The sequence below is a fragment of the Ambystoma mexicanum genome, chromosome 2p (genome assembly GCF_040938575.1).
Source record: "Ambystoma mexicanum isolate Mex_15411 chromosome 2p, UKY_AmexF1_1, whole genome shotgun sequence".
NCBI classification, from domain to species: Eukaryota; Metazoa; Chordata; class Amphibia; order Caudata; family Ambystomatidae; genus Ambystoma; species Ambystoma mexicanum.
Window position 1 is genome coordinate 822,474,531 of NC_090923.1, and position 25,692 is coordinate 822,500,222.

Sequence of the window (25,692 nt, forward strand, 5' to 3'; positions counted from 1 at the left end):
GGGAGAGTTGCTGTGGAATTCCTTTGATTGAAGTACTGGCCAGAATCCTTTTTTTCTCTAAGAGCAAAGTCCTGCTCAGTTTCCATGAGTGCAGAGCCCAGAGAATTCAAAAAGTAAGTAGATTGTCCCACAAAATTTCAGCAAAGGGATTTTTTTAATTCACCCATTCTCTTTCATAGTGGGATCTCTTCCATGAGTGGGTGGGGGGGGTGTAAAATTGTGTAGACCCTTAGCATATTTGACTGTATATTAATTTAATTAACTCCCAAATAGATTGGCGCACGGGGGAGCTTGGAAGAATTTGAAACTTTCACCCTCTCTTCTAGCGGGAATATACAAAATAGTAATTTCAAGTAATTGTGGTGCCTTGATTATCCTGTTCACCCCTGACTTTTCTAAGGAGAATGGGTGTCCCTCCCTAAAATGAAAATTCCCAACTAAGCACATTACCAAAGATTGTTGTAAACAAAAGATACTTGCCACCAAACCAAAACTGATAATTGTCGCCATACCCAAACCTTGCCTTTCAAACCAAAAGGTACAATACGTGTCCCTAAAATAAAAATTCCCAACAGAAACCCATTCTCAAAACTTGCTTTTAAATAAAAGGTATTCTTATCTGAAAAACGAAATTCCCAATTGTCTCCACTCTTTCAACATTCTATTTAACAAATGGGTGTGCTTGGCCCCACAAACAAAAGTTCATAGCTTCCCAACTTCCCCAACATGGGCCTTTGAATGAGGCGGGGTCTGCAAAACAAAATTCCGAAACTGTCCCCAACCCCTAGACCTAGCCTTTGAACAGAAGGGTGCTGCATGTCATCGATGCTTGGCGTTTTGGGGATGGGGGAGAAGTGCTTTGCAAATGTGAGACGTCATGTATCCAACACTGAACCCTTTACTGTATGTCTTGTTTTTAAAGGAACCCAGTGTCTATTCCTGAGCTAAATTTTGGTATAATATTTGCCACAGGCATTTTTACAAATCTGTAATTTCCACTGCTAGCATTGTGAGTGTGCAGGGAACTACATATCTTATGACTTGAAGGTGAACTAGCTTTTATAAAACAAAATGTGTGCCTATGTTTGACTGTAACATACATGTGACGATTATGTTCTATCATTGTGCCATATTATTATTATTGAAATTCAGCATTCAACTGGGTTCATGGGAAAAGAGTTTTGACCCGTCTATTTAGCCTGTGTTCCATGTTTGTGAGACAAAAGTAAAGGTACTGCCAGTCTCCCAGGCTCTCTGAACCCCTTTGCTCTCCCATTTCACATAAAAAATTCAGGACATCCTGTCCTCACTCTCCTGTACTCCCATGTCGACTCCCATGCCTGCTTCCCGACTCTCTTGGCTCCTCTCCTTCCACCCCCTTCAGTCCCCTCCCTCCTTCCCATAGCACTGTATGAGGTCTCTAAAGTAGTCTGCTCTATAAAGGTCTCATACAAAACAGGTGCTTCCCTGCTCATCCAGAACCATTAAGGACAACAGTTCCTCTCTTGCACCGTCTCTTGCTTACTTCTGTAATCACTCCTTCACCACTGACTCTTTCCTCTTTCCCTCAAGCACTGCCTTGTGCACCCTCTCTTAAAAAAGCTGTCTGCTGACGCCTCCTGCCCAGCTAACTATCACCCTATTTCCATTCCCCCCTTCCTGAGTAAATTCTTGGAGAAGCTGGTCCTCCCGCAACTGGCCATCCATAGAAATTCTGTTGGTTGCCTTCATGACCATCAATCTGGAATCCGGGCATCCAGAGGCACAGAACCAGCTCTCCTGAACACCTATGCAACCATGCTTGCAAATCTGGGCTCCAACTCTCCCACTATTCTTATTCTCCTCGATCTCTCCTCTGCCTATGACAGGGTACGCCATTCCATCTTCATAAAACAACTCCATGATACCCTCCACATCACTGACCAGGCACTGGATTGTCTGATCTCTCTTCTCACCAACTGCCCTTCCCAGTTGCAAATTGGCCCTTTCTCCTCCCCACCTCACTCTCTACCTGTAGCATCCCCTATGGCTTTATTCTATCGCCATGGCACTTCAATATCTGTCTTGCCCCTCTTGCTCACCTGATTCCTCATTCTCTCCCCATGTTCAGTGTTATGCTGATGACACACACCGTTCCTTCAAACTTCCCTCTATTCCCTCCTCTTCCTCCAGACTGTCTGTCTGCCATTCATGCATGGTGTGCAGCTAACGATTTCTGCCTTACTGCCAGAAAGACAGAGATCCTTCTGATTGTGACACCTACGCCACCTTTTCTTCCTAACTTCTGGCTGCCCTCTTTGGGCTCTCTACCCCCACCGTCTTGTGAGACCAAAAACCTCACGGTCATCTTCAGTTCCGCTTTCTCCTTCAACCCTCACATCATGGACCTTACTAACAAGTCCCGCTACCAGTTCCACCTCATCAGAGGCATTCTTCCTTTCCTCACCTTCCCCCAGAAGCTCAATGTCTCCAGAGTTTTAGTCTTCTCCAGGCTGGACTCCTGCAACAGCCTCTTTCTCAATCTCCATCTTTCCTCCCTATGCTCCCTCCAGCTAATCCAGAATAGGGCTGCAACACTTATCGTTAGCATCAAGCCCAGGCACCGTATCTCTCCAGCCCTAAAATCTCTCCACTGACTCCCGGTAGCTACAAGGATCCAATTCAAAACCTTCTGCATCATCCACAAGGCTTTCCGGGGCCTCGGACCATACAATCTCCAACTTTCCCCTCTGTAAACATTCCCCTGCTAGAGCCCTAAACTTCTCTAACTCCAATTCTTTGACTGTCAAATTCTTCTCCAAGCAGAGAGTGGGGGGAAGGTATCTCTCCTTTGCTGGTGCCTCTCTTTGGAACAGCCTCCCTGCCCCTCTCAGACTTGAGCCAGACCTCCTCAAGTTCCAGAACAGAAACTGCTCAAAACTCTGCTGTTCTCTACCTCGTTCCCTCTTTCCTTTCCCTCCTAATCACCCCATTGTTGCTGTGACTGGTTGCCTGATCCTCATGAATCACACAGGATGCCAGGCCTTCTTTCCAGTTGATAACACCCCCCCCACCCACTGCACTGTCCTTGCATGCCTCTGCCTGGTGACTCTGCATCCCGCCTGGGAGTCGCCTGTACTAGCACTTAGCCTGAGTTTCTCCTTCTTGGTTCCTCTTATCACTTCTCTTCCGGGCCCTCCACCAGCACTTACCCACTCTTATTCTCCTCCGCCCCACTCTCCCCATATCCTGCACTTTTCCTCACTGCACTTGCACATCCAAATACCACAAGGCCTAGTAGGACCATGATTGTATTTTGCCATTGTTCTTTACCCCCCGTTCCCTTCCCATTTAGCCTTGTGGCACTTTGAAACACTATTCAGTTGTATAAACGTCTAACAAATGCTCAATAAATTAAAATTAAAATAAATAAAATAAAAGGTAGGAGAAGGGTGTTTTGTAATTGAAGCTGTGCTTTCTGCCACAAAGAAGGTGGCAGCTGTGATTGAATAAAATTATTATTAATTGAGCTTATTATTAAAATAAATATGTATTCTTTCTATGCCCCGTCCTGGTTCTTGGCTCACTGTGGGCAGAGGGGGGAGATGTATACGGCTCTATATGAGTCTTCAATTAGGCCAGCACTAACCAAGACATGCGTGAGTATTTTAGGGCTCCTTGAATGTTGGTGGGAAGGAGCTCCCCAGGTTAAGGGCGGCCTCTCAAAATAACGCTACACCTAATTTGCAATATGCCATTCCAGCTCAAAGTGAGACCAAACAGGACCCACAAACACTGTCGCCGTGATTCAAAATACAATAAGTAAACATGGAGCAAAGCCACGCAGCCACGCCCGCACTCCCCACAGACTTGCAACATGCACACCTTTTGCCCAAATACTCGGCATTGCATGGCATCCTATACAACACCCCTGCCTTCTTACCAAATGCGCAAACGTTACACAGGAACCAGACAACCCCAGCGCTGCAATGCAGCCCACTGTAATAAGAAGCAAAAGCCACTCTGCCCCACTCTTAGTGACCGAACGGTCGCACTGAAAAACCTAAACCGCTGCCTGGCAACCACTCTACTCAGCCGCTCTAAATAAATATAATTGAAACTTCCCCGCCTGCTCAGTACAGCCTTGCAGACCGACACCAAAGCCCTACTGCCACACATGCCACGATCGGGTCATGCCACACTGCTCCCAACAACTTGCCTCACCCAAACCGGCCACCTTACCTTGCTGAACGCCTCCTCCGGGCCGAGGACAGACTCCCCACCTTTTATTCACGAAACTCCCACACCCGGAGGATGGCACACAGAAAGGCGGCAGGAATGGCGAGCAGGGAACAGGAGACATAGGTGAACCGGGACAGCCGATCCATCCCTTTAAGACGAGGTAGCAATACTTTGAGATGAATGGGAATGCAGAAGATACTCAAACATCAATAATCAAAATGACTCAAGAAGTTGGCAAAGTTGACTGTTTTATTATCAATAATCTAACACAGGGACATCAAAGGACGTCTCATAGCATGGTCTCTCAATTTGCTTCATAAAAAACAACATACTTTAGTAAAAAGTTGTCATTGATGACGTTAACCTACGTATTGTGCTCTGAGATCCCCAACTGGCCCATAGAGTCAGGGTTTGCCCAAAAGCACTTTAAGACAAGATAGCAGCACCCGTGAGATGGATGGGGGTGCATAATGACAACTCGGCGGTTTGGCCTCGATTCCTACCAATTTCTTGAGCTGTTTCGGTACCGGATCTGGCAGCCCTTGGCATAATATATGGTAGAACACAAGTATAGATTTTCCCCAAGATTCCCAAGTCTCGAGTACCCATGCGTCTCGGAAATTCTGAATGTAAAGCAATGGGTCTTCCGACTCCTTCATTTTTCGAGTCATGATAGCTCCCATGTTGGAAGAATCCAGATATAGCAATCACAATGCTTTCCATACCGTGGCCCTGCAATTGCTAAATGGAGCTCCGTCATGCATGGTATTAACTGTGGTCACACCAGGATACCCTGCCAGTGTCCACACATAGGCCTCATCACGAGTTGAGTGGTAACGCCAGTGCTATTACTGCTAGAGCTATTAGCCCTACTGCCAAAACCCCTGGCGCTATTAGCGCCGGATCATGGGTTTGGCAGAACGGTTAGTGCCCATTCCCTATTGGGCCCATTCAGGAATTCCTCATTCCCCATTGGGCCCAATGGGGAAACTGTGCGATATTACCGCCGGCAGATTTCCCGCCGGCGGTAATAGCGATGAAAATTGGCAAATTTGCAGTGGACTTCCCCCCAATTCAGAGCTGAGAGGAAATCTGCCAAGGCCATGATCTGGCGGACCCTTAAATGTGGCGGTAATAGCGCTACTGCCGCATTTAAGGGTTACAGCCAGACTCGTGATGAGACCCATTGTCTGCTCTATCACCAAGTATGGCGATTAAGAGACCTTTGATATCCCCTATAGCTAACGTGTTCCCTCCCGTCATTTTTTCTAGCTCGTGTATCCCTTTTCTGGCTCCCGATGTCAACATTGGAAGCTTATTTTTCAGATTTTCCCGATCCATGTGTGGCCATGGAATATACTGTGGTCTTGTTCCACCTTTCTGGAGCAATGGAAATTGGGACGCATAGCCCTCTCTCTCTTCTCTCATTGTTCTCCTGTCTATTGCAGGAGCAATATTCCTGCATCGCCGCTTACCGGGCAATGTCCTTAGCCGGCTCACACACGGTGGTGGAGACACCCCGTACTGACCGTGAGATACTCCTTCATGGCGGTCTGACTGCGTGACCATCTTATCCCTTTCCCTCCTGAGAATCTCTTTTTGCGTCTTCTCTCTTCCTCCTTATCCTCATGCTCCTGTCTTGCGGTGTCAGACATTGTCTGCACCCAACTCGTGCAACTTCTTGAATCCTCTTTGCTCCTACTTATTTCCAACCTGTCTAAGGACAGTTCTCTATTTCCACTGCTTTGGGAGACGTCCTCGGTATCGTAAAGCTGAGTACTCTCCAGGCGCTCGTCTTCCCCCTCCCCTTGGCGTACTTGTTCTAGCCCCATTTCATCAAATATTTTATTGATCGTACTGGACAGAGCCCCACTGCGGCTCTCTGCTGGTTTATTTGCTCATCATACGTCACATATTTCGGCGTAAATGTTCCTGGTACTTTGAAATGGACGGGTGGAGTGCGGGCTGCATTTGAGATATCCTCTACAGTATTTACTAATGTCATCCTATATGGCAAATTACAAAAACCTAGTGGTAAATGTGATAGGCTTAGATGGAACATCTAAGTATATGTTTCATACTAGTCTAAGAAAGTGATAGGCTCCTTAACATCAGGTGGGATACTAAGCCGTCCCCTCAAACAAGTCCCTACAAACGTCACTAAATACACAACGTCGCATTGGTTACACAAACTATAGGGCTCTTAATCATGCGGCCCCCTACAATTGGTTGGCACTCTTACACCTGTCAGTACTTTTCCACCCACGTAAGCAGCAACCAGGCTGGACTTCCAGGTGTTGGTGAGCTGGTCATAACCATAGCTTCCCACCAATTAGCATATCATTTATCATTATCACCTCAGTGGTCTGCACGTCAATTAAGGCTTTGAACTTGGCCTTGGAAATGTTCTTTGCTATGGAGAATACAGGAGAGAAGAGGCACGCTCTGTGTAGGTGTAGTTCGTCATGTTTGTTCAGTTCCATCCATTTATGTGACTGAAGACCACAAATTTGAACTCTGGTGCATTTAAAATAGCATTTTTTAATAGACCTCTGACGTCTTCCTTGTTTTCGTCCATGCCTTCTGAACAGGAGTTTCATTCTTTTGCACGATTGTAACTAATGTCTGCTCAGCCCAGTCCGATAAGACCTTGGTTCCTTGGGGCTGATCCAGTCTCACCTTTCTGAGATTCACTTCTGTACTTTCATTGTTTTTCGATTGCGACACACTGAAAAAGGCCTTCCTTCTCTGAGGCGGCTCTGCTATAATATGTTGTGGAAACATCCATTCTTTACTTACTCCTATATATGTATATGTTGGCGCATGCCGCAATCTATTGACTATAAAGCTAGCCTCAACATTACTTAATCTGCTTGCGTTTCTTTGCATCTGTACATGTGTAAAATAACCTGATATCTGCATGGTTTCTGCGGCATAAGTTTCTTCATCTCGAGCCTGAGATGTCCCTTATCTTTGATACTTTCTTGATGCCTTATAGATTATAGTCACTTCTCTTGTCTCTGCATTTCTTCTATGTACATCAGTCTGGCTTCTTGTGACGTCACCAATCTGCTTCTTCATTCATTGGTCCTGTTTCTTCCGGAACCTCATTCAAATGGCCATCATACTGTCTCGTATGCAGATATGGCTTTCTCAATGGAAACCTTGCCTCCAGGATTCTCCTTGGTATCGGTATTCATTGGTACTGCACGTGTCTCACACTCTGGTTCCCAACATATAGGCAATATGGGTGAGATGATTGAGGTCTGGGTACTTGGCTCCTTCTCTACACAGGAAACCAGAAGAAAACGAGGAGGTCGGCTGCTGGGGCAGCTTGGAACCAGGCGGCAGGGACGCAGTGGCGAGAGTACTTCCGGGAGTGTGATGCAGTGAACTGTGCTCTCCTCGCCCTCTGGCCCTCTTTTAAAGGGAAGCCCTGGTGGTGGTGCCCCCAGTACCCTCCCGGACCCGAGCGTACGCAAGCAGCTCCCATCGGCATCCCACCGTCACTTCTTCACCCAGGCTGCCCTCTGGCCCGCCCAACCCAGCCGGTCCTTTACCTTCATTTCAGGCCTAACTGATGTTCTTACCAATGCTTGTATTCAATGCATTGAGCTTAAGGTATGGGTATGGCCTTGCCCAAATTATTGAAATTCTGTTTTGCCCAATTACTTTTATTTATACAACAAAGGATTTCTTAAGAGAAAAAGATACTGTAATACTTTAATATGAATACTGAAGCATCACCTGTCATAGCTGGATTCACTTCCTGAACTACTCAAGTAGGAGGAACATGGCATTTTACCTACTACAGACACTGATTAGGACCCTGTCCATTTCTAATTTAATGCCAATTAAATTATGTTTGTAATTCTGTGTTTTAGTGTAACTGATGATTAACAGATAACATGTATAAACACATTTTAAAGAGATATGTTTGTGCTAAATAGTATCTTGTTTAATTTGCATGCACTGTTGGATGAAACATTTCTATTTGTTAACATATTCTTTTGAGATTTCTGTCAGGGACGGATCTAGTGCCATATTTTTTTATTAATCCAAACACTGTCTAGTCAAGCCACAATGCAACAATAGCCAATGGAGATGGCAAGCCATGTGTTAATCCCTGTCCTTCCCTGGCCCTCACTGGCCCTACCCCACCTGAGCCCCCACCGCTCCCGCCATCCCACAGCCTGATTGTTGGATGCAGGCAGACTACCACTAGTTCATTTTCTCCACTTCCACCACTGGTGAGAGACAGCCCGCTCACATCAAAGGAGCTCGCTGATAAGGCGAGATCACAACGTGAAATAACTGTTCCTCATGCGGCCGTCAAGAAACCTACCGTATAATGAGGTACACCACTCGGACGTTGCTGGCCCAAATGTAGAGGTTTTCATCACAGATTCTCAACAGAAGCAGAATCTTTTGGGGGGCATGATGATTTCTGCTAAGCAACACCTATAGATTTAATGGTTCCAAGAAGAAAAAAATACGATTTCACGATCTATAAATAGGGTCTGTTAAATAAAAGTGGCCAATGACGACATTTCCCATCGGTGTTCAACAGTCACAGGTCAGGTGGTTTCTAGTTGTGGGTTTCTCGCGGTGATGCGGCTCTCTATGTCGGTTCCTAGATTCCTCCACTATGGCTCCCAGGAGGAGAGCTCCCACTGCTCGAATCGTATAGCGTATTATAATATAATACGCAACGTGCATGTTTCCTGAATATATCCACGCCATATCCCCGCTTACGCGTGCGTCCTGTTGCGTAAGACGTAACGAAAGCTTTTTAGGACGCTCGTCTCTGGTCTCGTGGAATGTTCTAGCACGTTCTTTCCCTCTGAGGCGGTAGAAAGTCCGCATGTAACGCTATGTCTACTTTAGTGTAAACTTTTTACACAGCCTCCTATTAAATGTACAATCAAAATACAATATCATACATTTGGCTAGCATTTAAAATGTAGCCTCGTTTTTAGTTTATGCTCAAATACAATTTAAGGACATCGCACTATCAACACCAACATAAGGTAACCGTTATGTAAACCATTTCATTATATTGTGATATTTAGGTGGGGGCCCGGGAAGCTTTTCCTCAAATACCTACGTCCCAATGTCTGAATTTGACCCAGTGAGCCAATGACACTTCACTAATTAATTTCAGTGCTTTTGAGCAGTCGCAATTACTTTAATGAACGAGTTTTCCGTGGAATATATTAGAGAAAACACAACGCCGAGTTCCTATGAAGAGGCCTGCGCAGGGGACGCGTCGCGTAGCAGTGTTTACGCAGCGCATAGTGACATCATACAATGAATATTCCACACTTGTCAAATAGAGTCTCTGTATTGGAGGCTCCTGCTGCCTCCCCGGGGAGCCCCGAGGAAGAGGTTATCATTTTCACTCTCTGGGTTGGTTCAACATCTAATCAAATGCTCTCAATCAATGAGGGGGGGGGGGAGTTGCTTCACTCCCCCCTCAGCACATCTCCCCAGGCCAACCTCTCAAGCGTCCCCACCCCCTTCCCTGCTGGCAGAGCCCGGCCTCAATATGCTAATTAAAGGAAAAATAAAAGAGAGAGAGTGAAAAGTCAATCCCGCCTAACGCCAAGGCACGCACCCGGCTCAGTGTGGACGTTGAGGCGTGTGCACGAGCCAGGAAGAGTTTGCATCTCTGAGAGTTGACGAGACCCCTACGCACACCATGAACTATCTGGAGCTGTGCTGGTATCAGATGCCCCCCGCCCAGCACCTGGACACACAGTAAGTGCAGCTGTTATTAGTTATTTCTTTAGATTTGTAAAGCGCACTGACAGCCCAGGGGCATCGAGGCGCTGTAGTTAAATTATGCCACACTCTGGTAAATGTTAATGTTTTATGTAGCGCTTAATACTGAGCTATTTCTAAGCACTCTTAATGTTTGGTAGATATGGGAAGTGAGATGCAGGGAAATTAGATGATCTGCCCAAGATCACACAACTTGGTCAAGTGAAAATGCCATGGCTAGAATGCTCACCTTCTGGTTTTAAAGCAATGGCCCTGGCATAGTGAACAAGGGATGGATTAGGCTCACAGAATAGTCGTTAACACCATCCCAAGTGGGAACCCCTTTTGGGAAGGGATTGATAAACTGGGTTTTAGATCTAAATCTTCAGTGTGCTGCATGTGTGTTTGTACCTTCCTACTGTACTCCATTCCGGCGCAATGGACAGTTAACATCCGTTTAGATTTGTCATGTACTCGGAATACCAGGGCCCAAATTATATAACATTTGCACTGGTGCTAAAAAGTGAGCAAATGCTTCGATAATCCAAAATGGGGCAAACAGATTTGGTCACAATCTATGTTTTCTAAAAAAAAACAAAAAAACTTTGCACTAGGGCAAAAATTAATCTGACTTTTTCTTTGCACTATCTTTGCTGCATGACGTACAGCAAAAGGAGCCCGGTGCATTCCGTTGCATGTTTGTCAGCAGGCATAGTTAATAAATCAGCCTGCTTCAATTTCCCCCCCCCCAGTGGACATTTTTTTAGATAATACCATTTGGGGCTAAACCTTTTTGCTCCATTCTATATTATCAGAGCAGCAACATCGTTGCTAAATTCATTTTCTCCGCTTTTTAGCACATGTGCAAATCTTTGATAATCTGGCGCCTGATCTGGCCACGGAGACTTCTCACGCGGTCAGAACCACGTGTATAGCACCGCCCTAACCTTCAGCTCACCGGGTCCAGTCCCACCCAATGTAGACCACCTCCCGCGAGAGCAGTGCTGATGCCACCCTGCTCCGCTGCCCTCACCCCTAAAGTCTCAAAATGTTGTGTGCATGACAAAAGTAAACAACCTCGATAAGAGACGTCTTATTGCCGTCGACTATTTGAAAATGGGCTGCGGCCCTGTGAGTCGTTGCATCCAGTATGAGTTACCGTGAGGATACCGGTAACCTGGCTATCGGATATCCCAACGTTACCACTGGTTCCCCCGCATACTATTATGACAGGCACATGGGTAAAACGCAGACTAATGTGAGGCCCTTATACACCGTGTTGTGCCTTTCTGCGGAACATTTGGACAATTACAAGTTTCGCTTTTTTTGTGGTGGGCGCAAGTTCTCTTATCGCTGCAGAGTCTGGCTGAATTGGCGCTAGCCTTACAGTTGCTTCGAAGCGCTCGTCGCGCGACACGGCGATGGCGCTTGAATTTGTATTGAGGGCCTTACTACTCGTTATCAGACTGATGCCCTCTGCACATTTGTAATCAAGGATGCGCTCCCCTTCCGTGCTGGGGTAGTTTATCTCTCTCCAGTGTGGTCTATTTTTGAAATGTAAAAAAAGTGGTCGTTTGTACATTGAAATGTTACGGTTTCTTTACTTTTACTGATGACATCACACATGAACGCCATCTGTAGGTACCGTGGGCGGCCTCTGTCGCAATTTAACGCAGGACTAGCCACGACATGGCTGCATTTTATTTGTGTTGGTTTGGAGCACTTTGATGTTGTGACCCCACTGATGACCCGCTTACGCTTTTTGATGTATGGTTTGAAAATAAAAAAATAAAAAATGTATCATCCGGTGTACACTGATGTTACCGGGGGCAACTGTGCAGCCTTATGGGGTCTGTGTATCTTATGTTACTGGCTCTCAAATATCCCAGTGTCAGTCATTCGAATGGCCTCTTGGAAATTATAGCTCATAGAAGCTGTGCAATCAGTGAACACTAACTGTCTGTTTGTACGTGGGATCTATGTCTTGGGTTAGCTGGTATTCAAGCATTCAGTCCTTCGAAAGTTGTTGCACAAAGGCCAGGTGAAAGAGTGATTAGCCCAGTATCACACAATGTGGTTGCGTGGAGACGCTGGGATTGGAACTCAGCTTTTTCCCTTACACATTTGACAATTTAGCCACTGAATACATGAATCCACCCATATATATATATATATATATATATATATATATATATATATATATATATATATATATATATATATATATGCCCCTGATTCACAGAGCATTTTCCAATGGGGTTTTGCCATTATAAAACGCTTCTGTGAATTAGGCCCATTATTTTGGCCACGCAGTCACAGCCCAGAGCAAGCCCAGCTTTCCTCGGCCCGCCGCGGATACACAGTCAGGCCGGTAAAGGTACCACACAGATCAACAGTACCGTGCAGCACAGCACAACACCTGATGCACGAGAGGAAACCTTGACTGCACTGTGCAGGGCAGTACCACCACTCGCCCCGCCACCAAGCTTTGAAATTGCAGGACACCCAGAGGACACATACACACACGCACACCTGCCGCAGCGATACCTGCACCACTTGCCACCAATAGAGAAACAAGTCTACCACTTTCGCATGTTTTGTACCAGTGTTTGTTATGTCGAAGACAGCTCATATAAATATATATGTTGCATACATGTGTAACCATGAGTGGTATGTTATGCAACCATTTAGGAATAGTATTGCAAGTACACATGAAAGGGTCTGGGTTCTAAATCATGCATATCTACTGGAAAAGTGTGTGCACGTGACATCTTATAAGTTGCACGTCCATATAGATTTATTTGATGTATTTAGAAAATGCACCCTGGTGCAGAGTTAGCAGTCACGCTCATACACCAAGAGCAGGATCCAGATTGGTCCGTCCGTAGGAGATGAAGGGGCTCATTCATGAAACCTTTAGCGCGGTGCAAAGTCACTTTGCACCCTGATTCACAGAGCGGTGCAAAGCGCTTTTTTTGTGAGGCAAATTCACGTTGCACTGCAAAAGTACTGTTTGCACCGCCCATTTAGTGCGGTGCAAAGAGTACTTTTGCAGTACAAAGGGAGTTTGCTCCACACAAATACACTTTGCACCGCTCTGTGAATCAGGATGTTTGTTGCCAGTGCAAAGTCCCTTTGCACCAGTGAAAAGTCAATTTGCACCGCGCTAAAGGTTCCATGAATTATTGGCAAATTCAGAAGAATCAGAACCATTTTGAAGAGAGTCGAAGGAATGGACTTAATTAAATAGGTTTTGCAGGATGATCCTTGCAAGGAGGCTGCTGCCAGTGACGATGGCCCTTTAAAAACCACAGCTCCAGTGTTTCGAGAAAAAGCGATCCCAGGTTAGACCAGATCTAGGGAAAACAGAAGCGATAGCTTTGAAGGAATTTGTAATGTTTGCGGAAATAGGAATGTGTATGGATTGAGTCTGACCCCTTTAACATCAGCTGACACGGTTTACTTGAGCAGTGGAACGGGAAGAGGATGAGATAACATTAAACAATTCTTTAGGGGGCTTACTGCCTCTGGTAGTAGCGCGACTTTGCCACTTGAATATCTTGTCTATGGGGAGCGCAGAGTTGTCATAAATCAGACAATAGAATGTGCTCACAAGTTTCACGCTTGGATACAAGTACTACGTGTGTGTCATAAGAGTATGAAAACCTTCCATTGCTCATCCCTATGGGTGAAAAGGGCTGTGTTTCACATAGAGCTCTTCAAACTGGGTCTATTTCTAAGGCATTGGAAGGAAAGCGCTGCGGCACAGAAGCACAAGTGCCCACATTCCCAATGTGCTGTCGTGAAGCCTGAAGGGAGGCTCTACAGATCAGATCACAGAAGCACAAGTGCCCACATTCCCAATGTGGTGGCGTGAAGCCTGAAGGGAGGCTCTACAGATCAGATCACAGAAGCACAAGTGCCCACATTCCCAATGTGGTAGCCTGAAGGGAGGGTCTGCAGATCAGATCACAGAAGCACAAGTGCCCACATTCCCAATGTGGTGTCGTGAAGCCTGAAGGGAGGCTCTACAGATCAGATCACAGAAGCACAAGTGCCCACATTCCCAATGTGGTGGCGTGAAGCCTGAAGGGAGGCTCTACAGATCAGATCACAGAAGCACAAGTGCCCACATTCCCAATGTGGTAGCCTGAAGGGAGGGTCTGCAGATCAGATCACAGAAGCACAAGTGCCCACATTCCCAATGTGGTAGCCTGAAGGGAGGCTCTGCAGATCAGATCACAGAAGCACAAGTGCCCACATTCCCAATGTGGTGTCGTGAAGCCTGAAGGGAGGCTCTACAGATCAGATCACAGAAGCACAAGTGCCCACATTCCCAATGTGGTGGCGTGAAGCCTGAAGGGAGGCTCTACAGATCAGATCACAGAAGCACAAGTGCCCACATTCCCAATGTGGTAGCCTGAAGGGAGGGTCTACAGATCAGATCACAGAAGCACAAGTGCCCACATTCCCAATGTGGTAGCCTGAAGGGAGGGTCTGCAGATCAGATCACAGAAGCACAAGTGCCCACATTCCCAATGTGCTGTCGTGAAGCCTGAAGGGAGGCTCTACAGATCAGATCACAGAAGCACAAGTGCCCACATTCCCAATGTGGTGGCGTGAAGCCTGAAGGGAGGCTCTACAGATCAGATCACAGAAGCACAAGTGCCCACATTCCCAATGTGGTAGCCTGAAGGGAGGGTCTGCAGATCAGATCACAGAAGCACAAGTGCCCACATTCCCAATGTGGTGGCGTGAAGCCTGAAGGGAGGCTCTACAGATCAGATCACAGAAGCACAAGTGCCCACATTCCCAATGTGGTGGCGTGAAGCCTGAAGGGAGGCTCTACAGATCAGATCACAGAAGCACAAGTGCCCACATTCCCAATGTGGTAGCCTGAAGGGAGGGTCTGCAGATCAGATCACAGAAGCACAAGTGCCCACATTCCCAATGTGGTAGCCTGAAGGGAGGGTCTGCAGATCAGATCACAGAAGCACAAGTGCCCACATTCCCAATGTGGTGTCGTGAAGCCTGAAGGGAGGCTCTACAGATCAGATCACAGAAGCACAAGTGCCCACATTCCCAATGTGGTGGCGTGAAGCCTGAAGGGAGGCTCTACAGATCAGATCACAGAAGCACAAGTGCCCACATTCCCAATGTGGTAGCCTGAAGGGAGGGTCTACAGATCAGATCACAGAAGCACAAGTGCCCACATTCCCAATGTGGTAGCCTGAAGGGAGGGTCTGCAGATCAGATCACAGAAGCACAAGTGCCCACATTCCCAATGTGCTGTCGTGAAGCCTGAAGGGAGGCTCTACAGATCAGATCACAGAAGCACAAGTGCCCACATTCCCAATGTGGTGGCGTGAAGCCTGAAGGGAGGCTCTACAGATCAGATCACAGAAGCACAAGTGCCCACATTCCCAATGTGGTAGCCTGAAGGGAGGGTCTGCAGATCAGATCACAGAAGCACAAGTGCCCACATTCCCAATGTGGTGGCGTGAAGCCTGAAGGGAGGCTCTACAGATCAGATCACAGAAGCACAAGTGCCCACATTCCCAATGTGGTGGCGTGAAGCCTGAAGGGAGGCTCTACAGATCAGATCACAGAAGCACAAGTGCCCACATTCCCAATGTGGTAGCCTGAAGGGAGGGTCTGCAGATCAGATCACAGAAGCACAAGTGCCCACATTCCCAATGTGGTGGTGTGAAGCCTGAAGGGAGGCTCTACAGATCAGATCACAGAAGCACAAGTGCCCACATTCCCAATGTGGTAGCCTGAAGGGAGGGTCTGCAGATCAGATCACAGAAGCACAAGTGCCCACATTCCCAATGTGGTGTCGTGAAGCCTGAAGGGAGGCTCTGCAGATCAGATCACAGAAGCACAAGTGCCCACATTCCCAATGTGGTGGCGTGAAGCCTGAAGGGAGGGTCTGCAGATCAGATCACAGAAGCACAAGTGCCCACATTCCCAATGTGGTGGCGTGAAGCCTGAAGGGAGGCTCTGCAGATCAGATCACAGAAGCACAAGTGCCCACATTCCCAATGTGGTGGCGTGAAGCCTGAAGGGAGGGTCTGCAGATCAGATCACAGAAGCACAAGTGCCCACATTCCCAATGTGGTGGCGTGAAGCCTGAAGGGAGGGTCTGCAGATCAGATCACAGAAGCACAAGTACCCACATTCCCAATGTGGTGTCGTGAAGCCTGAAGGGAGGGTCTGCAGATCAGATCACAGAAGCACAAGTGCCCACATTCCCAATGTGGTGGCGTGAAGCCTGAAGGGAGGGTCTGCAGATCAGATCACAGAAGCACAAGTGCCCACATTCCCAATGTGGTGGCGTGAAGCCTGAAGGGAGGGTGTGCAGATCAGATCACAGAAGCACAAGTGCCCACATTCCCAATGTGGTGGCGTGAAGCCTGAAGGGAGGGTCTGCAGATCAGATCACAGAAGCACAAGTGCCCACATTCCCAATGTGGTGGCGTGAAGCCTGAAGGGAGGCTCTACAGATCAGATCACAGAAGCACAAGTGCCCACATTCCCAATGTGGTGTCGTGAAGCCTGAAGGGAGGCTCTGCAGATCAGATCACAGAAGCACAAGTGCCCACATTCCCAATGTGGTGTCGTGAAGCCTGAAGGGAGGCTCTACAGATCAGGTCACAGAAGCACAAGTGCCCACATTCCCAATGTGGTAGCCTGAAGGGAGGGTCTGCAGATCAGATCACAGAAGCACAAGTGCCCACATTCCCAATGTGGTGTCGTGAAGCCTGAAGGGAGGCTGTACAGATCAGATCACAGAAGCACAAGTGCCCACATTCCCAATGTGGTAGCCTGAAGGGAGGGTCTGCAGATCAGATCACAGAAGCACAAGTGCCCACATTCCCAATGTGGTGTCGTGAAGCCTGAAGGGAGGCTCTACAGATCAGATCACAGAAGCACAAGTGCCCACATTCCCAATGTGGTGGCGTGAAGCCTGAAGGGAGGGTCTGCAGATCAGATCACAGAAGCACAAGTGCCCACATTCCCAATGTGGTGTCGTGAAGCCTGAAGGGAGGCTCTACAGATCAGATCACAGAAGCACAAGTGCCCACATTCCCAATGTGGTGTCGTGAAGCCTGAAGGGAGGCTCTCCAGATCAGATCACAGAAGCACAAGTGCCCACATTCCCAATGTGGTGTCGTGAAGCCTGAAGGGAGGCTCTACAGATCAGGTCACAGAAGCACAAGTGCCCACATTCCCAATGTGGTAGCCTGAAGGGAGGGTCTGCAGATCAGATCACAGAAGCACAAGTGCCCACATTCCCAATGTAGTGTCGTGAAGCCTGAAGGGAGGCTGTACAGATCAGATCACAGAAGCACAAGTGCCCACATTCCCAATGTGGTAGCCTGAAGGGAGGGTCTGCAGATCAGATCACAGAAGCACAAGTGCCCACATTCCCAATGTGGTGTCGTGAAGCCTGAAGGGAGGCTCTACAGATCAGATCACAGAAGCACAAGTGCCCACATTCCCAATGTGGTGGCGTGAAGCCTGAAGGGAGGGTCTGCAGATCAGATCACAGAAGCACAAGTGCCCACATTCCCAATGTGGTGTCGTGAAGCCTGAAGGGAGGCTCTACAGATCAGATCACAGAAGCACAAGTGCCCACATTCCCAATGTGGTGGCGTGAAGCCTGAAGGGAGGGTCTACAGATCAGATCACAGAAGCACAAGTGCCCACATTCCCAATGTGGTGGCGTGAAGCCTGAAGGGAGGGTCTACAGATCAGATCACAGAAGCACAAGTGCCCACATTCCCAATGTGGTGGCGTGAAGCCTGAAGGGAGGGTCTACAGATCAGATCACAGAAGCACAAGTGCCCACATTCCCAATGTGGTGGCGTGAAGCCTGAAGGGAGGGTCTACAGATCAGATCACAGAAGCACAAGTGCCCACATTCCCAATGTGGTGGCGTGAAGCCTGAAGGGAGGGTCTACAGATCAGATCTCCTTGTTGCACTGTCGACACATTAAAAACTAGATAATATACAAATATAATATATGCATAAACACATACACATCAGGACGATTGTGTCAAAGATGATAAAGTGATTTGCCCAAGATCACACACTGTGGAACCACAGCTCACAAAGTAGCCACTAAACCAGAACGTGTCTTGTCAGAGAGTATTTTTAAGATTTTTGAAGATCAGGGTAAAGAAAAGGGTTTGAGGAATAATCGAAGACAGTGTTTGGAGCTCCAGACCTGAATGTCAGAAAAACTGATGATAGTAGATTGCTATATTCTCAAATGAATCTAAGTAGGCGGTTTCTTGAGCAATAATCACATTTTGTGAAGCATGGATAGTTCATGGGAGGCCTGCCTGTCACCCTCCATATGTTTGGGCCTACATATAGAGTTATACATTTTTAGATAACATGTACGAGGATATATTCCACAGAGAGGTTCAAAGTGACAAATGATAAACAAGAAGGAAGCAGGAGTTGCCTATGCTGTTTTTCGGGACTCCCAGGTGCAATGCATCGTATAGTTGAAAAGGTGCGACGTCCTTTCATCGTGGGATGTTTTTTCACTGGGATTTTAACTGCAGATTTTTTACAAAAAAAACTCATCTAACTTTTTAGGGAGGTTAGAAAAATATATATTTGAGATGTGGGTGTTCGGGAAAATATTTAAAAAAAATCAATGGGGATGGGGCTTGGGGCGGGCATAACCCAAAAATAAAAAAATAAAAATTAGATGAGTTTTTCGTTAAAAAATCTGTGGTAAAAAAACAGCGAAAAAACATCCCACAATGAAATGACATGGAACCAGTTGAAAGCTACCCTTCCATAATTTTTGATTCTTTATGCCCCCCCCATGCCTTATTTCCACCGCCTGCGCTGTCCATGATGGACAAGCATTACAGGGACTGTAGAGTGGTGGCTTGAGGGACTATATAGAACCTATAAAATAGCAACAACCTGATTACGATTTTGGTGGTTCTGGAAAAAAGGCAGTAAAGTTGCAGTAATTACATAACTGCGCATTTATCACCAATTTCACACACCACCACATTCTGAGTTTGCGGCTAAAGTGGAGGAAACATCTCCTTCGGGAGTGGGTGTTTTTTTACTCCTCTCTACCTCGAAGAAAATGAAGGATTTACCCCGATCAGAATTACTGCAACGGCAAATCCTCCAAATCCCCAATGGAATCCTATGCACTCCGGCAATGGGGATCGAACGCATCATTCTGCGACTACGAATCCAGCGGATTTACTGTAATGGGGACTGGCGGGAAGGGTAACCCAGTTCGACAGCAGTTTCATAGGAAATACTGCCAAACTTGTATTGAGGCGATACTTTTAGCTTTTGCTGCTGGAAGACACAGCTCCTGGTGGTGCATCCAGATGGGAGTCCAAGGGTGATTCGGCATCGATTGGCGAAGCCACTTTTTTACTTCTCTGTTAAGTGACTGGCTTTGTTCGTTTGGCATCTATGATGCACCAGTCGGTTTGCAAACCTCCCACTTTCCTTAAAGGAAACCACTACATGCCAAAACTCTCCGATTCCCGGTATCGTGGGGCCAGACTTTTCACAAAGAGGGACCTTCAGCCCCGGCACTGTTGTAGCCACACAGCAGGCTACGGCTGTACACATTCCCTGGCGGAGGCGTACAGGCAAAGGCCGGGGGTCTCTACCTTCATTCTCCATTCATCCTCCATCTGTCAGGTTCCCTTGAGCTTCTGTGCGGCCTGTCAGGGCCGCAAAGCCCTTTGCTCCCATGCTGCATTGATTGGATGATTCAACGCCATCAGTCTTTCCGCATGGATCGGGAGTCCCAGGGAGGGGTTGAGGCAATGATCAGATTCTTATGCAGCCATGGCCAATGACCCCAGAGGTTTAAGAAGTGGACAGAATCTCGCCCGGACATCTCAATCAGTCCGGCCCCCTTCCACAGTTCCCCCAAAGCCCATTCTTCGGTAGACTAGGCTAGCAGGACTAGGGATGTCTGAGAGTAGAGAGATGGGGCCATGTATCGATTATATGTCGATTAGCCGTTGTGATCAGCGGGCGGCCTTCCATCACAGAGCCAAAATGGAGCATCAGACTGACAGGGGGAGGAGCTGGAATGTAAATCAGCGGGCTGGCGACTGAAAGACGAAGAGTGATGTTTGCAAGTCATGTGGGCTCCTTTCCTCTTCACATTTGCAGGAACAATCTTGTGAATGGTGCACCCTAGCATGCTGTAACTTAATGCCTAAGGTGCTACTATATAACAAAGTGACCCGCCATATCATAGAATCCTTACTATACATACCTGCGGTGCTAAATCGATCTATGTGTAACACACAGGTCACAGGTTCTTGTATACAAAGAGTGGCATGTATGAGAATAGTACCAGTGGAGGCCAAATTCCACTTGCACTGGCATTTGTCCCACTTTTACACCTGGTTTTGTGTAGCCACACACATGGGTTTTAGGGGCGACGACCTTCTGCCATATGTAATGCACTGACAACAATTAATCGCTGCTCCATTTTGCGTGGGAGTTCCCCCATGTATGTCAGAGGTGTAGGAGTAGCTCCCACTCGACAATGCATGCACTTGAAATGTTCCTTTGTTCTGCACTCTTTGCATATTGTCACTCAGTGCTGGTTTCATCTGTGTTCTTGTTGTGAAATCGGGCAACTCCCGCTTCAGCAAGAGAATGATGTAGGACATTTTATGCAATGCACAATTAGTACCTCCACTATTGATACTTAACTGAGCTCTGTCTGTTGCAATTGGATTGCATGGCTGTTAGTTCCAATGCTGGAGATAAACTTCAGCTACCGTATTTGACTTCCTAATAAACACCCATTGGCCCATTTTGTCTTGCCTGACCCTAACATGGCGGCCTTCAGGATACAGCTATTCGAAAAGGTGTAGTCAATTGCTGAGAACTGAACATGTTTCTTAAAAATTCATTTTGCCCTTTTTCTTTCAGGTTTCTTTGTGGATTATCCGCTGACAACAACGCCATCAGCCTACAGGTCAAGGCAGAGCCTTCGAGTCCACCATTACAGATGGAAACTTGCGGCTACTTCAGCCCGAGCGGGATGTCGGACACAAGCAGCAGTTACGGTCTGTCCATCGGGGGGCGGTCGCAGGGCCTGGACTCACCCACTGCCCTTCTGGGCTATTCTGACTCGGGGGAGAAGCAGTTTGCGGACAGCCCCACTTCGATGGAGGAAGAGCCGGCCATGCAGTGCATACTGAACGCGCTGCCCAAGAGGCTGTGCCTAGTTTGTGGGGACATGGCTTCTGGTTATCATTACGGGGTGGCCTCTTGCGAGGCATGCAAGGCCTTCTTCAAGCGCACCATACAAGGTAAGGCCCAGGTCCCCTGTATGTCGGGCAAGGATGATTTGATCCACCACTCATTTCCTAGCTGCCCACGGACTCTCAGTGTAGTAGCTTTGAGCAAGTGCCTTCTTTTTCTAGCTCCTCCCTTGCAGCTGGGCGTCATCACCACTCTTTAGTGTCTCCAATCAGCAGGGAGTCAACAGAAGTCTGAGGGCTGCACGGGTAGCAAGAAGGGAGCAGGACGTGTGGTGCTTAAAAGGCAGCAAGGGCAATTGCCAAAGGCAAGCAGGCAGAGGAGCCAATGGAAAATGAGTAGGCTGGCCTACTAAAACAAGTATTAACTGAGAAGACTGATTGTATATAGCAAACCACTTTTTGTGAAAAGTGTGTGTGTGTGTGTGCGTGCGTGTGTGTGTGTGTGTGTGTGTGTGTGTGTGGTCAGTGCTCAAGGAATAGGATTGATAGCTCTTGACACTGTTCGGCAAAATTCGCAAAGTACAGTTAGCACATGGTGGGTGTGGATTACCTTGCCTTAAGCCAGTGGTCTTCAAACTGTGGGCCTGCATCCCTGCCCCCTCCCCAGGTGCCTGGAGAATGACCAGGGGAGGTGGGGGGTGGGGCTCGAGGCTCTTCCAAAAGGGAAGGTGGCATGTACTTCCAATAAGAAAATAAAGCAGTTCTGGAATTTGGGAAGGCCCACCCAACATCCTTGTTACCCAAGGGGGCTGAGTATGAATACGTTTGGAAACCACTGCCCTACGCCAGTCCCCTTTCACTGGTCATGGATTATCAAGATCCATGACCTGCTGCGCTGCCTGCAGGATCCATAAGCCTGCAATCACAAACAGTCACCAACATCTCCAACTGTAGCCCACACCATGCGCTGACAGCATTATTGCTTGCTTTGCAGTCATTATTGCCTCGTTAATTGGCATTGTTCTCCATTATCGCCCTGCTCGGGCCGATACATTTCAAGCAGTAATTTAGCAAGCATCGAAGACTGCAATGGCGGCTAGTGGCACTTATATCTGGGTAATATCTGTGTTAAGTGTGCCTCCTCGGAATGCTTGCGAGTCAAAATTCAAATCACTACTAATGTGCAGGTATTAGGCGTACAAAATGCTGTGGGTGTGCATAATTAATGTATGCTGGAAATGAAATACAATGTTAATATTAATGTTAAAGGGATATTTATACCAAGCTCTTACAAGCTTCATTTGTTAAAATTCCGTCTAATTGAAAGCATGTTGACAGCTGTGTGGTGAGCCAACCGAAAGTATAGCAGGGAATGTCCTAGCAAATAGTGTTTACATCTCTTTACTGGAGAGCGCTTGTGAATGGCGGGAGTTATTGGCGGGAATGGAGACAGGAGAGAGCTTGGACTCATTAAGGGGAGGCAGCAGGAGTCAGTGTGGGGCAGCGGCACAGGGGCTAACAGCACGGGGTACAGCACCAGTCAGCCCCTCCACTGTCCCGCACTGATTCCTGCTGCCTCCCCACCAGCTCCTGTCAGAGGCCTTCCCTTAATGAATCCAACCCTTCTCCTGTTTCCGGTTCCATGTCATTTCACCGAAGGAAATTACTTCGATGTAATTGACTTCGTTTAAATTAGTTCGAAGATATGCTTTGGATGTTCCCCATGCCCCCTTTCCCTTCACTGCCACCCCCATCTCTCCCCATGCCCCTTTTACTCCTTGAACCACAATTACATGTACGATGTCACTTCCACAAAGTAAATTACATTGAAGTATTTTATGTCGTGGGAACAACGGGGCTGCTTAGCGCCAACAGATCGCTGGCCAGGTCCAGTCCGCAGTCTGGTGTGGGTGATAGAAGCATGAAGGGCAGGATTGGTTACGTGACCAGTGCAGCGCGGTGCAGAAGTCAGTGGTTGGATTCCTTGTGGCGGCATGAGTCAAAGGCGATACAGCAGTGCGTGGGCGGGCTAAGTCCCAGTAAGTGAAAACGGAAGGAACTAGAGAGCGTATTGGGCAGGGTCAGAAATCAGTTCCCCTCATTCACTAAATGTTAAAAATTCAAACACATTTTTGAAATTAATTTTGCATCTGTCATTAAGGTTGATTTTTAAGCAGCAATAGCTAATTTGACCCTAGGAAGGCATTCACCTCTTTTGCAATATATACTGTTGCAAAACTGCATGTCATTACCGGGCGCAACATAAGGCGGAGCACCGCAATGCATTATTGGCATATAGGATGGGCAAGGACAACCTCTGCATGTGCAGCAGCAGAGGCACACTGTGTGCGGGGGCATAAGCAAATGCACGAGCTCCCTAACAGTAGCAATTCCTATCAATCAAATAACCTTCTAAAAAAGGTTGCACTAGAAATCAGAAAAGCATTGCAACACTTGCTCACCTGGCTCCGAAGATCAAAGACAAAATGATACTATCTTACCCCTAAATATCAGGGGCAGAATTTTGTTTCCTATCAAGCTCACCGATTCCGTAACACTCCAACACATCCAGAGGTCTGCTACATGTTGCTCGCAGATGTTTTGGACTACCACTCCCATGATCCCTCACCATTGAGTATGCAGGCTAGGGTTTATACGAGTTGTAGTCCAAAAGAGATGCCAATGGCTGCAGACTGCCTGCACTAGGCCTTAAAAACATTAACAAAGCCTGTAAACATGGTCTCAGAAGGGAGCGGATTCCACCGTGTTAGTATTATTATTATTATGAGGGTATTTATTAAGCGCAGACCTAGCTTCGGGAAGCAACGGAGCGCTTTACAATCATAGGGTGAAGAACAAGGTTAGGGAACATAGAAACAAGGGAGTGGTCATCTAAGAACAGGGGAGGGAGTGTAATTGTCAGCAATAGGGGTCTACAAATAACCAGAGGAGGAAGCAGTGGGGATCAGATAACCCAGTCTCAGGTCTGGTAGGGAGGGGCTGGTGTAGGGAGCTAGGTGATAGGGAGCGGATTCCACAGTGTCAGTACTCAAGGTGTAGGCAAGCCTTCCACAACCCAGAGAGTAGGCCTCTTTTTTGGTGGATTGTGGTGGATTCTGGTGCTTTCTCTGTAGAGAAAAGTCCCCTTATTCATAGCAGAGCCGCCTGTGGCCTGCTTGTTTCTAAAAGAAAGAGACCGACATTAGTTTGAGGCCAGCTCCATGAGGCCAGCTTCATAAATTAACTATTTACTAGAGTTGGTTTTTGGACTGTCTTCAAATACTTTCCATGTCACTCGCATCCTTTGCGTTACATTTTTGGAGCCTAAATCCCATGGCAATATTTCTAATCTGACCGGGATGGATTTGTAGGTTTGGGTCAAGGAGATTCTGGCAGTGAGACACCACTGACATTTGACACCCCGCACCCGCTCCTCTTGAGCACCCTAGGGGTGAGCACCAATCTTCGGTGCATCTCAGGGAACAATGCAGCTGGACAGGCGCCTGACGGGAGGTCCAGGGGTTACAGCAACATGATTAAATGCCTATTGATTAGTCCTCATAACTAACTACGGCCACAGCGTCAGGCGCTTAAAGCCACCTCGCCACCCAGGCAGGCACTTCACAGACACAGGAGAGGCATCACATCAAGTGATCTGCAGACATCTTGCTTACTCCAAAATGTCTTCCACAGGATGATGGCTGGTCGCATAGCAGATCAGGGGGCCTTTAAGGGCTGCTGGACTGTGTGCTGTGGGAGCCGCATGATCCCAACACCCTCATCACTCCCAATGTGGAGGCAAGGCAGCTGATCAATAACCACAGAGCCAGCACTTTACACACACCAGAGCGGTAGATGGAGAGAAACCTGTGCATCAAAGGTTTCTCCGTTTCAGGAAACAAAACAACCTTCATTTCCCAGCATGCAATTCTACTACTCATCATAACCTTATTTATTTGGTGTCTTATTTACCTGCTTGCTTCAATCTAATTCAATTATGTGTTTGTTCGGTTTTATATGGTGAAACCTGTTTACATAGAGTTTTCTCAAAATCCTATTGCTGACAACTTTTGACTCGCTGGACAGATTAGGACGAAACTGTCCCCATGAAAAGGTTGCATCAGGCCACTCCTAAGTGGCAGTTTTGGGGAAAATGAATGAAAAGGTAGCAAAGTTATTAAGAAAGCAAAACAATGCTGTTTTGGCGGGGGCGCATGCATTTTCCCATAGAGGTAATGTGCTTTGATTGAATAAAAAATTGCGAAAACTGCTAGACAAATTTTGCAGTTTTCAAAACATTCGACAGAGAAGGCTGTGCCCCCTGCTCCCAAAAAACGTTTATATATCTCCCATGGTGGATTGCAGCAACGCTAGCGTTTCAGCAATGAAAACATTGTTTTTCATTGATGCAAGCCGTTTTCACTGTCATTTTGTGGTAATACTACAGGCATTTTTTGTCTTCAATTTACAAGA

The 25,692-nt window shown here is 47.2% G+C and overlaps 1 protein-coding gene across 3 annotated transcripts in view; it reads left to right on the forward strand.

The window, feature by feature from the left end:
* LOC138566830 (estrogen-related receptor gamma-like) overlaps nt 1–25,692 on the forward strand; it is a 331,859-nt gene that overhangs the window by 104,913 nt on the left and 201,254 nt on the right. Inside the window, exons 1-2 of one of the 3 annotated variants that reach the window (XM_069644521.1) lie at nt 9,543–9,981; nt 20,945–21,327. In XM_069644521.1, coding sequence (XP_069500622.1) covers nt 9,923–9,981; nt 20,945–21,327 — 442 coding nt within the window. In that variant the 5' untranslated portion in view covers nt 9,543–9,922. Of the gene's footprint in view, nt 1–9,542; nt 9,982–20,944; nt 21,328–25,692 lie in introns of those variants that run through there. The other 2 variants (XM_069644520.1, XM_069644522.1) reach the window with 2 other exon arrangements.